The sequence below is a fragment of the Diceros bicornis genome, chromosome 38 (assembly GCF_020826845.1).
Source record: "Diceros bicornis minor isolate mBicDic1 chromosome 38, mDicBic1.mat.cur, whole genome shotgun sequence".
NCBI lineage: Eukaryota > Metazoa > Chordata > Mammalia > Perissodactyla > Rhinocerotidae > Diceros > Diceros bicornis.
This window is the reverse complement of record NC_080777.1, coordinates 25549102-25561693: the sequence shown is the minus strand read 5'-3', so window position 1 is coordinate 25561693 and position 12592 is coordinate 25549102. Positions and strand designations below refer to the sequence as shown.

The window sequence follows — 12592 nt, the reverse complement described above, 5'->3', positions numbered from 1 at the left end:
TTGACGCTCTGATTTTTGTGGCTGGCACCCAGGGGATGCTTCTAGATTGCTTGGCTCTGCTGGCCAGGAAGGCTTACACTTGCAGGTTCCAAAGGACTGTAACAAATGGAGAAAGAGTTTTTAACAGGTTCTTTCTGTGGAGGAGGCCGATTAGATTCACCTTCATTGCTATGGACTGATGGTCAGATTTCTAATTAAAGGCACATCTAAGGACTGTCTTAATCTTCACCAGACACCTTGGAAGGCGGTGCTATCTTCACACTCTCCCTCTGCCATGCTCCAGAGCACCCTTAACTCCCAGATGGAAGCTGCTACAAGTGTCTGGTTCCCAGTTTTTATGTCTGGTGCACGAGATTTAGTGGCTGCCACCCAGGAGATTTTACTTGATCACCTAGCTTTAGTGGCCAGGGGGGCTTGTGGCCATGGGTCTCACAGGACTATAGCAAATGGACAGACAATTTATGGCCTGCTACCACCCACATGGCACAGTGCAGATGCAGTTTGAAGTGCAACCTCGTCCGTCTGTGAAAGAGGCTTATTAGCTTGTCCTGGAGCTTTGGCCTGAGGGGCAGGCTTCTGGTTGGGGACATATCTAGGGGCCTACTACATGCTCTCCAGGGACTGAGGTCAGGGGACACCACTGTGTGCTGCCCTTCTGCCTTGCTTCAGCTCACCAGTATCAGTCCCCTCATCTGGTACCACGATTTCTATGGCCGCAGCCCAGGGGATACCTCTGGATCACTGGGCTCTGGTGGCCCATGGGGCTTATGCTCACAGTCCCACAGGACTGTAACAGATGGAAAAGGCATTTTTAACTGTCTGCCAAACCCAGGGCACAGTAGAGGCAAAAGACTGAGGAGTCCAGTCTTACTGTGAAAGAGTATGAGCCTATCTTCATAGCTGAGGACTGAGGGGAAGACTTCTAATTAAACACACAACTAAAGGCTGACTGTATTCCTCTCTCTAGAGACCATGAAGTGCAGGTGCTGTCTTCATGCTCTCCATTTAGCAAGCTCAAGAGTGCTAGGAGCTCCTGGAAGGATGCTGGTGTCCTGGCTTTTACATCTGGTGCCCCAGTTTTTGTGGCTACTGCCCAGGGATCACCACTTGATTGCCTGGCCCCTCTGGCCAGTGGGGTTTGTGTTCACGAGTTCAACAAAACAGAAGCAAAGAAAGAAACAGGTCTTCACAGGGCAATACCCACAGCTCAGCTCAGACGGAGCAGGCAGAAGTGCTCATATCCCAGTCTTACCCAGAAACAGGTATATTTGCACACTTTAAAAGATGCTGCCTAACAAGGTGGGGCCTGTGGCATAGTGGTTCTGTTGGTGAGCTCCTCTTTGGCAGCCCAGGTTTGCAGGTTTGGATCCCCGGCGTGAACCTACACCACTCATCAGCCATGCTGAGGCAGCAAGCTACACACAAGATAGAGGAAGATTGGCACAGATGTTACCTCAGGGTGAAGCTTCCTCACCAAAAAATATATAAAAAAAAAGCTGCTGCCTGTGGGCTTGACTTCCAGTCAGCCTGAGTCAAGGTGCTGACTGAGATCCTCCCTTTGTGACAATGACAGGTCTTGGCACACCCTCAACCACTGAGAGCCACTAAAAGTAAATCACAAAGACTGGTGAGACAATCAAGAGCTAAGACACAGTTGAACAATAAGGTTCATCTCCTATGAGAAGTCACTCTTTCAAGACTGCGAGAGCTGGCTGTTTTATCTAATGCATAGAAATCAAGAGAGAGAGTAAAGGAAAAATAGAAGAACCAAAGGAATATATTCCAAATGAAAGAGCAAGATCAAACTTCAGAAAAAGATCTTAATGAAATGAATATCAGTGGTTTACCTGAAAAGGACTTCAAAACAATGGTCATAAAGAAGCTCACTGAGTTCAAGAGAAGAAAGAATGAGCACACTAAGAATTTCCACAAAGAGATAGTAAAGATAAGAAAGTAGCAAATAGAAGTCACAGAGCTGAGAAATACAATAACTAAACTGAAAAATACAATAGAAGGGTTTCATATCAGAAGAAAGAATCAGGGAAGTCAAAGACAGGGTAGTGGAATTCACCCGATTACAGCAGGAAAAAAAGAATGAGAATGAGTGAAAATAGCTGATGGGACTTATGGGACAACATAAACCAGACCTCATTCACATTATAGGAGTCCCAGAAGGAGAAGAGAAAGAGAAAGGGGCAGAAAACTTATTGGAAGAAATAATGGTCAAAAACTTCCCTACCCTGGGGAAGGAAACAGTATTCAGATTCAAGAAACACAGGGAGTTCCAAATAAGTTGAACTCAAAGAGAACCACACCAACACACATTATAGTTAAAATGTCAAAAGTTAAAGACAAGGAGAGAACCTTAAAAGTAACAAGAGAAAAAGAACTTGTAATGTACAAGAGAACCTCCATTAGACTATAAGCAGATTTTTCAGCACAAACTTTGCAGGTCAGAAAGGAATAGCACAGTGTCTTCAAACCATTGAAACAAAAAAGCTGCCAACCAATAATACTCTAGTTAGCAAAGCTGTCTTTCAGACTTGAAGGAGAAATAAAGAATTTTCCAGACAAGCAAATGTTAAAGGAGTTCAGCAACACTAGATGGGATTTCCAAAAAATGTTAAAGGGACTTTGTTAAGCTGACGTGAAACAGTGCTAATTAGTAACAGGAAAACATATGAAAGAATAAATTTCACTGGTAAAGGTAAATATAGAGCAAATTCAGAATAATCTACTGGTCTAAAGGTGGTGGGTTAATCACTTATAAAGTTAGTACAAAGACTAAGAGATAACAGTAGTAAAAATATAACTACAATAATTTGTTAAGAGATACACAAGATAAGATTCAAATTGTGACATCAAAAATGGGTAAAAATTTAGAGCTTTATAATGCAATCAAACTTAACTTGTTATAAAGTTAAAATAGACTCTTAGAAATATAAATTATTTTATGTAAACCACAAGGTAACCACAAAGCAAAAGCTGTATTAGATAAACAAAAATGAAAAAGAAAGGAATCTAAGCATACTACAACAGAAAGTCATCCAATCACAAAGGAAGAGAGCAAGAGAAGGATAAAAGAACAGGGAATTACAAAACAACAGCACAACAGTTAACAAGCTGGCAAATTGCAATAAATACATACTTATCAATAACTACTTTAGATGTAAATGGACTAAATTCTTCAATCAAAAGACATAAAGTGTCTAAATGGATTGAAAAACAAGACCCATTTACATGCAGCTTACAAGAAACTCAATTTAGACATAAGGACACACACAGACTGAAAGTGAAAGGATAGAAAAAGATGTTCCCTCCAAATGGAAACCAAAAGAAAGGTGGAGTAGCTATACTTATATCAGACAAAATAGACTTTAAAACAAAGACTGTAATGAGAGACAAAGAAGGTCATTACATAATGATAAAAGGGTCAAAATAACAAAAGGATATAGTATTTGTAAATATCTGTGCCCCCAAAATAGGAGCATTTAAATATATAAAGTGACTACTAACAGATATACAGGGAGTAACATACAGTGATACAATAATAGTAGGGCACTTTAATACAGCACTTACATCAATGGATAGATACTGCAGACAGAAAATCAATGAGAAAACATCAATATTAAATGCCACATTAGACCAGTTGGACTTAACAGACATACGCAGAAAATTGCATCCCAAAGTGACAGAATACACATTCTTCTCAAATGCACATGCAACTGTCTCCAGGATAAACCACAAAACAAGTTAAGCACAAAACAAGTCTTAATACATTTAAGAAAACTGAAATTATATCAAGCATCTTTTCCCACCAAATGGTATGAAACTTGAAATGAACAACAAGAAGAAAACTGGAAAGTAAAACCACAATTATGTAGAGATTAAACAGCATGCTACTGAATAACCAATGGGTCAAAGAAAAAAATCGAAAGAGAAATCAAAAAATACCTTGAGACAGATGAAAATAGACATACAACATACCAAAGTTATGACATGCAGCAAAAGGAGTTCTATGAGGGAAATTCATGGCGATAAATGCCTACATTGAGAAACAAAAAATATGAAATAAACAAACCAACTTTATACTTCTAGGAACTAGAAAAAGAAGAACAAACAAAGCCCAAAGTTAGTATAAGGAAGGACATAAAAATCTGAGTGGAAATAGAGACAAAAAGGCAATAGAAGAGATCAAGAAAACTGAGAGCTGGTGTTTTGAAAAGATAAACAAAATTGACAAACCTTTAATGGACTCACCAAGATAAAAAGAGAGAGGACTGAAATAAATAAAATCAGAAATGAAAGAGAAGACATTCTCACAAATACCACAGAAATACAAAGGATAATAAGAGACAACTTGCACAATTATACTATGAAATTGGACAACCTACAAGAAATGGATAAATTTCCAGAAACATACAACCGACCAGGACTGACTCAAGAAGTAGAAAATCTGTACAGAGTGATTAGTAGTCAGGAGAATGAATTAGTAACCAAAAACCTCCCCAAAACAAGAGTCCAGGACAAGATGACTTCACTGGTGAATTCTACCAAGTATTTAAAGAAGAATTAATGCCAGCTCTTCAAAAAAATAGAAGACGAGGAAACACTTCCACACTCATGGTCTCAAACAAGGCCAACATTACCCTGATTCCAAAACCAAGCATGCACACCACAAGAGAAGAAAATTACCAGCCACAATCCCTGATGAACATGGACACAAAAATCCTCAACAAAATATTAGCAAACCAAATTTAACAATACATCAAAAGGATCATACACCATGATCAAGTGGGATTTATTGCAGGGATACAAGGATGGTTCAACATACCCAAAGTAATCAATGTAATACATTACATTAACCAAATGAAGATTAAAATTATATGAGCACCTCAATAGATACAGAAAATGAATTTAACAAAATTCGGATTTACTTTACTCTCAACACAGTGGGTATAGAGGGAAAGTACCTCAACATAATAAAGGCCATATATGATAAGGCAAGTGCCAACATCGCACACAATGGTGAAAAGCTGAAAACTTTTCCTCTAAGATCAGGAATCAGACAAGAATGGTCACTCTTGCCAGTTTTATTCAACATAGTATAGGAAGTCCTAGCTAGAGCAAGCTAGAGCAATTAGGCAAGAAAAAGAAACAAAAGCATCCAGATTGGAAAGGAAGTAAAACCATCATTGTTTGCAGATGACATGGTGTTATATTACAGAAAACACTAAAGAATTCACCAAAAATCTGTTTGAACTAAAAAACAAATTTGGTAAAGTTACATGATACAAAATCAGTATATAAAAATCTGTTGCGTTTCTATAGGCTAATAATGAATTATCAGAAAGAGAAATTAAGAAAACAATCTCATTTACAATTGCATCAAAAGAATAAAATACCTCCATCCAAAGACATGAAAGACCTATATACTGAAAACTATAAGAAAATGATAAAAGAAATTGAAGAAAACACAAACAGAAAGATATTCCATGGTCATGGATTGGAAGAATTGATATTGTTCAAATGTCCATACTACCCAAGCAATGTACAGATTCATAGCAAAACCTTTCAAAATTCCAATGGCATTTTGCACAGAAATACAGCAAACAATCTCGAAATTGTTTAGAACCACAAGAGTCCAAAAAGTCAAGGCAATCCTAAGAAAGAAGAACAAAGCTGGAGAATTCCTGCTTCCTGATTTCAAACTATATTTCAAAGCTATAGTAATCAAAACAGTATGATATTGGCATGAAAACAGACACATAGAGCCCAGAAATAAACTCACACGTATATGGCCAAGTAATTCATGAGAAAGGAGCCAAGAATATATAGCAGGGAAAGGACAGCCTCTTCAATGAACAACTCTGGGAAAACTGGACAGCCACATGCAAAAGAACGAATCTGGACAAAGCAAAACTAACTCAAAATGGATTAAAGATTCGAACTAAGACCTGAAACCATAAAACTCCAAGAAGAAAACAGAGGGTATGGTCCTTCACGTCAGTCGTCGAGATGATTTTTCATTTGACATCAAAAGCAAAGGCAACAAAAATGAAAATAAACAAGTGGGACTACGTTAAACTAATAAGCTCCTGCGCATCAAAGGAAACCATCAACAAACGAGGTTCTCCCTGCCAAATGGGGGAAAACGTCTGCAAATCATATACCTAATTAGGGATTAATATCCGAAATATGTAAAGTACTCATAACTCAATAGCAAAAAAACAACCCATCTATTTAAAAAATAGCCAGAGGATCTGAACAGACATTTCTCCTAAGAAGCCATCCCGATGGCCGACACGTACATGAAAAGATGCTCAAGATCACTAATCATCAGGGAAATGCAAATCAAAACCACAATGAGATGTCACCTCACACCTGTTAGAATGCTATCATCAAACAAGAGATAACAAATACTGAGGAGACTGTGGGAAGAGAGAATCCTTGTGAACTGTTGGTGGAAATGTAAATTGGTGTAGCTACTATAGAAAACAGTGTGGAAGTTCCTTGAAAACTTAAAAAGAGACCTAGCATATGACCCAGGAATTTAACTTCTGGGTATTTATCTGAAGTAAATGAAATCACTATCTCCAAAAGATGTCTGTAACCTTATGATCATTGCAACATTGTTTACAATATGCCAGACACGGAAGCAACCATGGAAGCAACCTAAGCGTCCATCGACGGATGAATTAATGAAGAAAACGTGCTGTATATATACAACGGAATATTACTCAGCCATAAAAAATGAGGAAATCTTGCCATTTGTGACAGCACAGATGGACCAAGGGCATTATCCTAAGTGAAATAAGGCAGACAGAGAAAGACAAGTACCGCATGATCTCTGCTTACCCGTGGAATCTAAAAAAAAAAAAAAACTCATAGATACAGAGAGTGATTGGTGGTTGCAGGAGGCGGGGTGTGGGTGGAGTGGACAACATGGTGAAGGTGGTCAAGAGGTACAGACTTCCAGTTATAAAATAATTAAGCCAATGTCATGTAATGTATGACATAGTGATTACAGTTTCATTACTATATCATATATGTGAAAGTTGCTAAGTGAGTAGATCTTAAAAGTTCTCATCACAAGGGGAAAAAAATTTGTAATTATGTGTGGTGATAGATATTAACTAGACTTGTTGTGACCATTTAGCAATATATCCAAGTATCAAATCATTACGCTTTATATCTGAAACTTATGTACTATTATATGTCAACTATATCTAAGTAAATAAATAAATATTTTCCTTAGATCCAAGGAACACTGAAGTCTGTTTCATACTGATAATAGAGTCCTCTTCAAGGGTCTCATGCTTTGAAAGTTCATTTTGGACTTATGCCTAGAATTAACATTGAGGCCCTTGACCTATTATTTGTATCACTACATTTTTCATTCATGGAGTATCCAATTTAAGTGGGTTCATTTTTACAAGGGATTGTGATATATAAAGACAGGGAATATGATTGTAGAGAAAGAAAACACTGGGAAAAGGGCAAAGGAAACACCCCCAGAAATAAAATACTCTGTCGAATTGAGCAGCACTTTGTTCCTGTGATGGCTTTAGAAAATTCCACAATGTCTTCAACACAACTCCCTCCAAAAAGTGAAGGCTAATTCCTCTCCCCTTGAGTGTGCTGGGCTTAGTGACTCACTTTTACAGAATAGGCATGGCTGAAGTGACAGTGTGTAATTAAGTCATAAATTACTGGATGGAGGTTTCCTCTACTCTCTTTCTAATCCCCAGCTCTGGAGAAATTTAGCTGCCATTCAAGCAACGTGTGGAGAGACCCATGTGGTACAGAACTGAGGTTTCTGCGAAAAGCCATGTGAGTGAGCTGTCCTGGAAGCAGGTTCTCCAGCCCAGCCTAGACACCCAGGAACTGCAGCCTACACCAGCATCCTGACTGCAGCACAGGAGTCTGACTCAGAACTGCCCAGCTAAGCCACTCCCAAATTCCTGACCCATAGAAACTCTGAGAAAATACAGTTTTGTTGCTTTAAGCCAGTATGTTTTGGGGAAAATTTTTCACACAGAAACAAGTAATAAACGAGGTGTTCAAAAACACTAGTCTTACCCAATATTTTAGTTCAGATTTTAAAATTACATTAGTTGGAGAAATATATATATTCATACAAACACACGCACACATATATTTAATGTTGAATAACAAAAAAAAAAGATTTTTTTATATACAAAGATGTATTTGTGATCCTACTTAGAACTGGCTAATTTGAAATGCAAAGAATGTTTCTAAAGCCTCTATTTTCCATACACAGTAAGGCAAATGTTTGGATTTATTGTGTTCCTATGTTTTTGTGTTTAAGAGAAAGCAAGTTCAGAGTTAAAAGGTAAGTCAAGATATGCATGGAACTTACAGCTACACCTTGGAGAAGGTACCCAGCCTGAACTGGTGCATTTGGCCGTATTTCCTCGGGTGGCAGGATAAAAGCCATTTTTACACTCGTATCTGATTTCATCTTCAGTTCTGTGTTTAATCCTTTCAGGTGTGTAGACACCATTTGGAATATAAGGAGGATCACATGTTACCTCTGAAAAAAAAGGATATGTGAATAATGTAGAAATCACTACACATTAAAATAAAGTACATGAAAATAAAGAAAGTAGTTATTTTTTTTGTCTTTACCACAGCACAGAATGGCATTGAAATGAGCACAGCCTCGTATCCTTCCCCTCTATCACTCATTTCCCTTGTTGTATCTCTCATCTGATGTATTTCTGCCTCCTGGACTCTTGAATCCTGTTTCTCCAAAGCCATCACATACTTCATGATGTTCCGTATGTGGCAATGAATCCATAATAGATCACTTCGACTATTCTTTTCACTTCCTTCAACTTCCTTGGCTTCTGTAGTTTTCATAAGGACTGCTTACAAATATTCTGAGTCTCTTCTTCCAGAAACTTGGTAGGATTACAGATCCGTGCCCCTTTGAAGTAGACATGGCCATATGACTTGCACAGGACAAGGAAATTAATGTGGAGGTAATATGTTTCCCTTTAGGGAGGAAGTTTTAAAAGCCATTGTGTGAAATTTTATGTTCTCTTCCCCACAGCTGCAGTGATTAAGGAAGGGCATGGAAAGATGATGACTCTCTCCCCTGATTCTTACAATGGATATAATGAGCAGAGTCCATTCACACCTACTTTGGAAGGGAGCATGAACAATAAACTAAAGTTTATTTCCTATTCATACTGAGATTTTGGAATACATTTTTCTTACTGTAATAAGATAACCTAGTCCAGGGTGTGGAAAAGCTTTTACGTAAAGGACCAGATAAAAGGTCTCCGTCACAACTATTCAACTCTGCAGTTGGAGCACAAAAGTAGTCATAAGCAATGCATAAACAAATGGGTGTGGCTGTGTTCCAATAAAACATTGTTTACAAAAAAAACAACCAAAAAAAAGAACAGGCTGCTTTTGACCTCTGGGCTCTAGTGTGCTATCCCTTGACCTAGTCTATCCTAATGTATAAAGCTCCTTCTCAGTCCTTTCCATCAACTTTGCTCTATCTCAGCCATGGATCAATTAGCAACATTTCTTTTCTAATAAAATACCATTTCTTTTAACTATTGTAGACATGTAACATAACCATTTATAGTGGTGCCATGTTGTATTTTAGACTAAAAACCTGTGATGGACGTTCAGCATTGCCTGAAATCCATTTATATGTCCCTAATTTACTTCCAATTCCACTTCCCAAAGAAAGTGACCCCTAGTCTCCTCATTTTCCTTAAGCCACCTAACACAGCTGCTTCTTCATCAACAGGTAATAAGTCCCCACATTCACAGAAAACAGTTGAGAGTAAACACGCCCTAGATTTCTCTCCAGAATTCCTTCAACTCGAGCTGTATTTGATCTGGACTTAAGCTTCTCCCTTAACCCTTGATGATAAGGTACTTTTTTTTTTTTTTTTTGTCATATTCATTCTAGCTTCTCTAGCCTGTCACTTGCCGTGAATCATGAACCATTGTTGACTCCTTCCCTCTCTCACTGTGTCAACCACTCTCTCTTAAGCTGATATGCAAGCTCCTCCAATGTTCAACTCCTTCTCTCAACCCTGGGTCCAGGTTCAGCTAACCTACTACATTTCCCCCCCCCTTTCACAGCCCACATCCTTAAAATACCATCTTACACTTGTTGTCTCCTTTCCCACCTCCCATTTATTCCTCAACCCACTGCTATCTGGCCTCTGACATCTGAATTGTGCCGGCACTGCTCTGACAAATGTCACCAATGTCCTCCAATTTCCAAATCCAGAACTCTCTGTAGTCCCCATGTCACAGTGGCTGGTATGTATCATGGGCTCCTTAATTGTTTGTTGAACTGAAGACACGGAAACCTTCTGTGATATTTGACACTGTTGATCACTGACTTCTTGAAGTTCTCCAATGCCTCACACTCATATTCTCCTTATCTTTGTCTGAACAGCAGTATTTTATTTTACTGATTTCACTTCTAACTGCTCCTCTTCCTCTACTCTACTTAAGTTTTAGGCCCTGCCAGCTTTTCAGGTCTCATCTCCTACCACTTTCCTGCTCACTCTCTGTACTACCAACACTATAGCCTTCTGTCCTGTCTTCACACAGACCAAGCTCATTCCTATCCTCTGCACTACCTATTCTTTATTTCTGAATGATTCTACTCTGGATCTTCCTATTGATTCTTATCACCACCTCGGAAACTTCTTCCCTGGAGACCCAGCAGGTATTGTATGAGTGGATAGCTGGCCTTTATATTTGGTTCCACATGAGTTTTTCCCTGGATTCTACTGTTTTCCTCTTCCCATTTTTTGTGTGATTCAAGACATTTCCATGATAAAAAGCTACCACCGTCATGCTAATCACCTCTTTAGTGACATCGAAATCCATCTATCTAACTGCAGCTTCACAGTGTGGGTCCAGGCATATAATTCAGAGGTGTATCCAACTTTTTATATGTCAAACTAAATCATCATCCTTCTCTCCATAGATGCTTTTCCTCCTGGGTTCAACATTTTAATTTCTGACACAAGAACCTCACAACAGAAGCCTGGAAATCTACTCCACGCTCCTTCCTCCTCATCTCTCTAATATTCAATCAAACATCAAATTCTAAAAAGTTGTAATTATTGTTTATATGTCTCCACCTCTTCATACTATACTTCCACTGTGTATGTTTAGCTCCTAGAGGTATTGCAATAGTCTCTTAATTGATCTTAAATTTATTTTCCATTCCGCCAGACCCAGATTTAATAGATCTGTATTGGTAACACGATAATACACTTATATTAGCAATGAATTAATAGAAATAATAAAAATAATACGTGACCGCCTAAACCCAAGTTGTAATAAGATGTCTTCAGTGCTTACTGTTTATTGACACAAACCTCAGATGAACCTTAAATGTGTTCATTTATTTCATTTTATATTTTCTCTCTCACTTCATTCTGCTATATATATCATATTGTCATATACCCCCTGCAGTTTACATATCTGAGTTTTGACTTCGTATTATAACTGAGCTTACTACCAATGTTTAAAGTCAAATGCTAAAAGACATAAACATGTGAGTTTTGCTAACAGACCAGCAAAATAAGATTGGGAGAATTTTGTTAAATTAATTAAGAGTAGAAGAACTTATGGTGATTATTTTCAGGCAGTGGACCTTAATCCAATGATAAGTTTTAATTCTCTACTGTCATAATCTCCATTAAAATAAATGATGATATTAAAATATTGCCAGGACAGGTGCCTCTATTCAAAATAACAATCTTGGAGACTGTCCAAATATGTGGGGCTACATTTTTTCTACTGTTAGAAACAACCATAAAGCATTTGAAATAAGAATAATAATTCAAGGTTAGCACTCTATGGTGTGAATCAGTAGAAAATTCAGTCTGCACAGGGAACAGATGCATTTGGATCAAATGTGGCTTTTAATTAGCAGGTCTAGGTACTTTTAATTATTCCTGTAAATGACATTGTCAGACACTGTCCCTTATGGGATACAGAGACCAAAGTTTTGACAAATCACCCTCAAATAAAACCCCTGACACATACAAATCATAGACCAAATGAAAGAAAATTTAAGTTTTTTATCCAGGATTATTTTCTGTAAATTTCCTTTTATTCTTTAATTCTAAATTTCTGATAGATTTGGAGAAAACAAGATACAGAGATTTGGAATGCATCATATATCAGCAGGTAGATCCTTCCATTGTACCAGGAAAATAAGAATTTGTGATACATTAGCGGAGGTACAGAGAGTGGAGTTCCTTTTAATAAGAGACTCCCCTACATCTAGTCAAAGTAAAATGCATTTCAATAGTATGAAGCATGTTGTAAGAGAGAGTGCATGCTTCTCTAATTTGGGGCGAACCTCTCTTTGTTTACATTGATCTTTGGTAAACTCTCTTGTGAAAGAAAGTGCCCAATCCCAGTGCATCCCAATTCTGGCATCTGTGTCCCTAAAGAAAGCAGGACCCTGAAGCATACGGTCTTAAATCTTTAAGTCATGACTTCTGACAAAGAAAATGAAAAAGAAATTCTAAAAGGAAAATATTTTATAAATGTGGGATCTTTGGGA

General features: G+C 37.9%; 1 protein-coding gene across 2 annotated transcripts in view; it reads right to left on the bottom strand.

Moving 5' to 3' along the window:
* Nucleotides 1-12592, bottom strand: part of CFH (complement factor H) — an 85958-nt gene that overhangs the window by 46463 nt on the left and 26903 nt on the right. For both annotated transcript variants that reach the window (XM_058533728.1, XM_058533729.1), the window contains exon 7: nt 8384-8557. In XM_058533728.1, coding sequence (XP_058389711.1) covers nt 8384-8557 — 174 coding nt within the window. The remainder of the gene's footprint in view (nt 1-8383; nt 8558-12592) is intronic.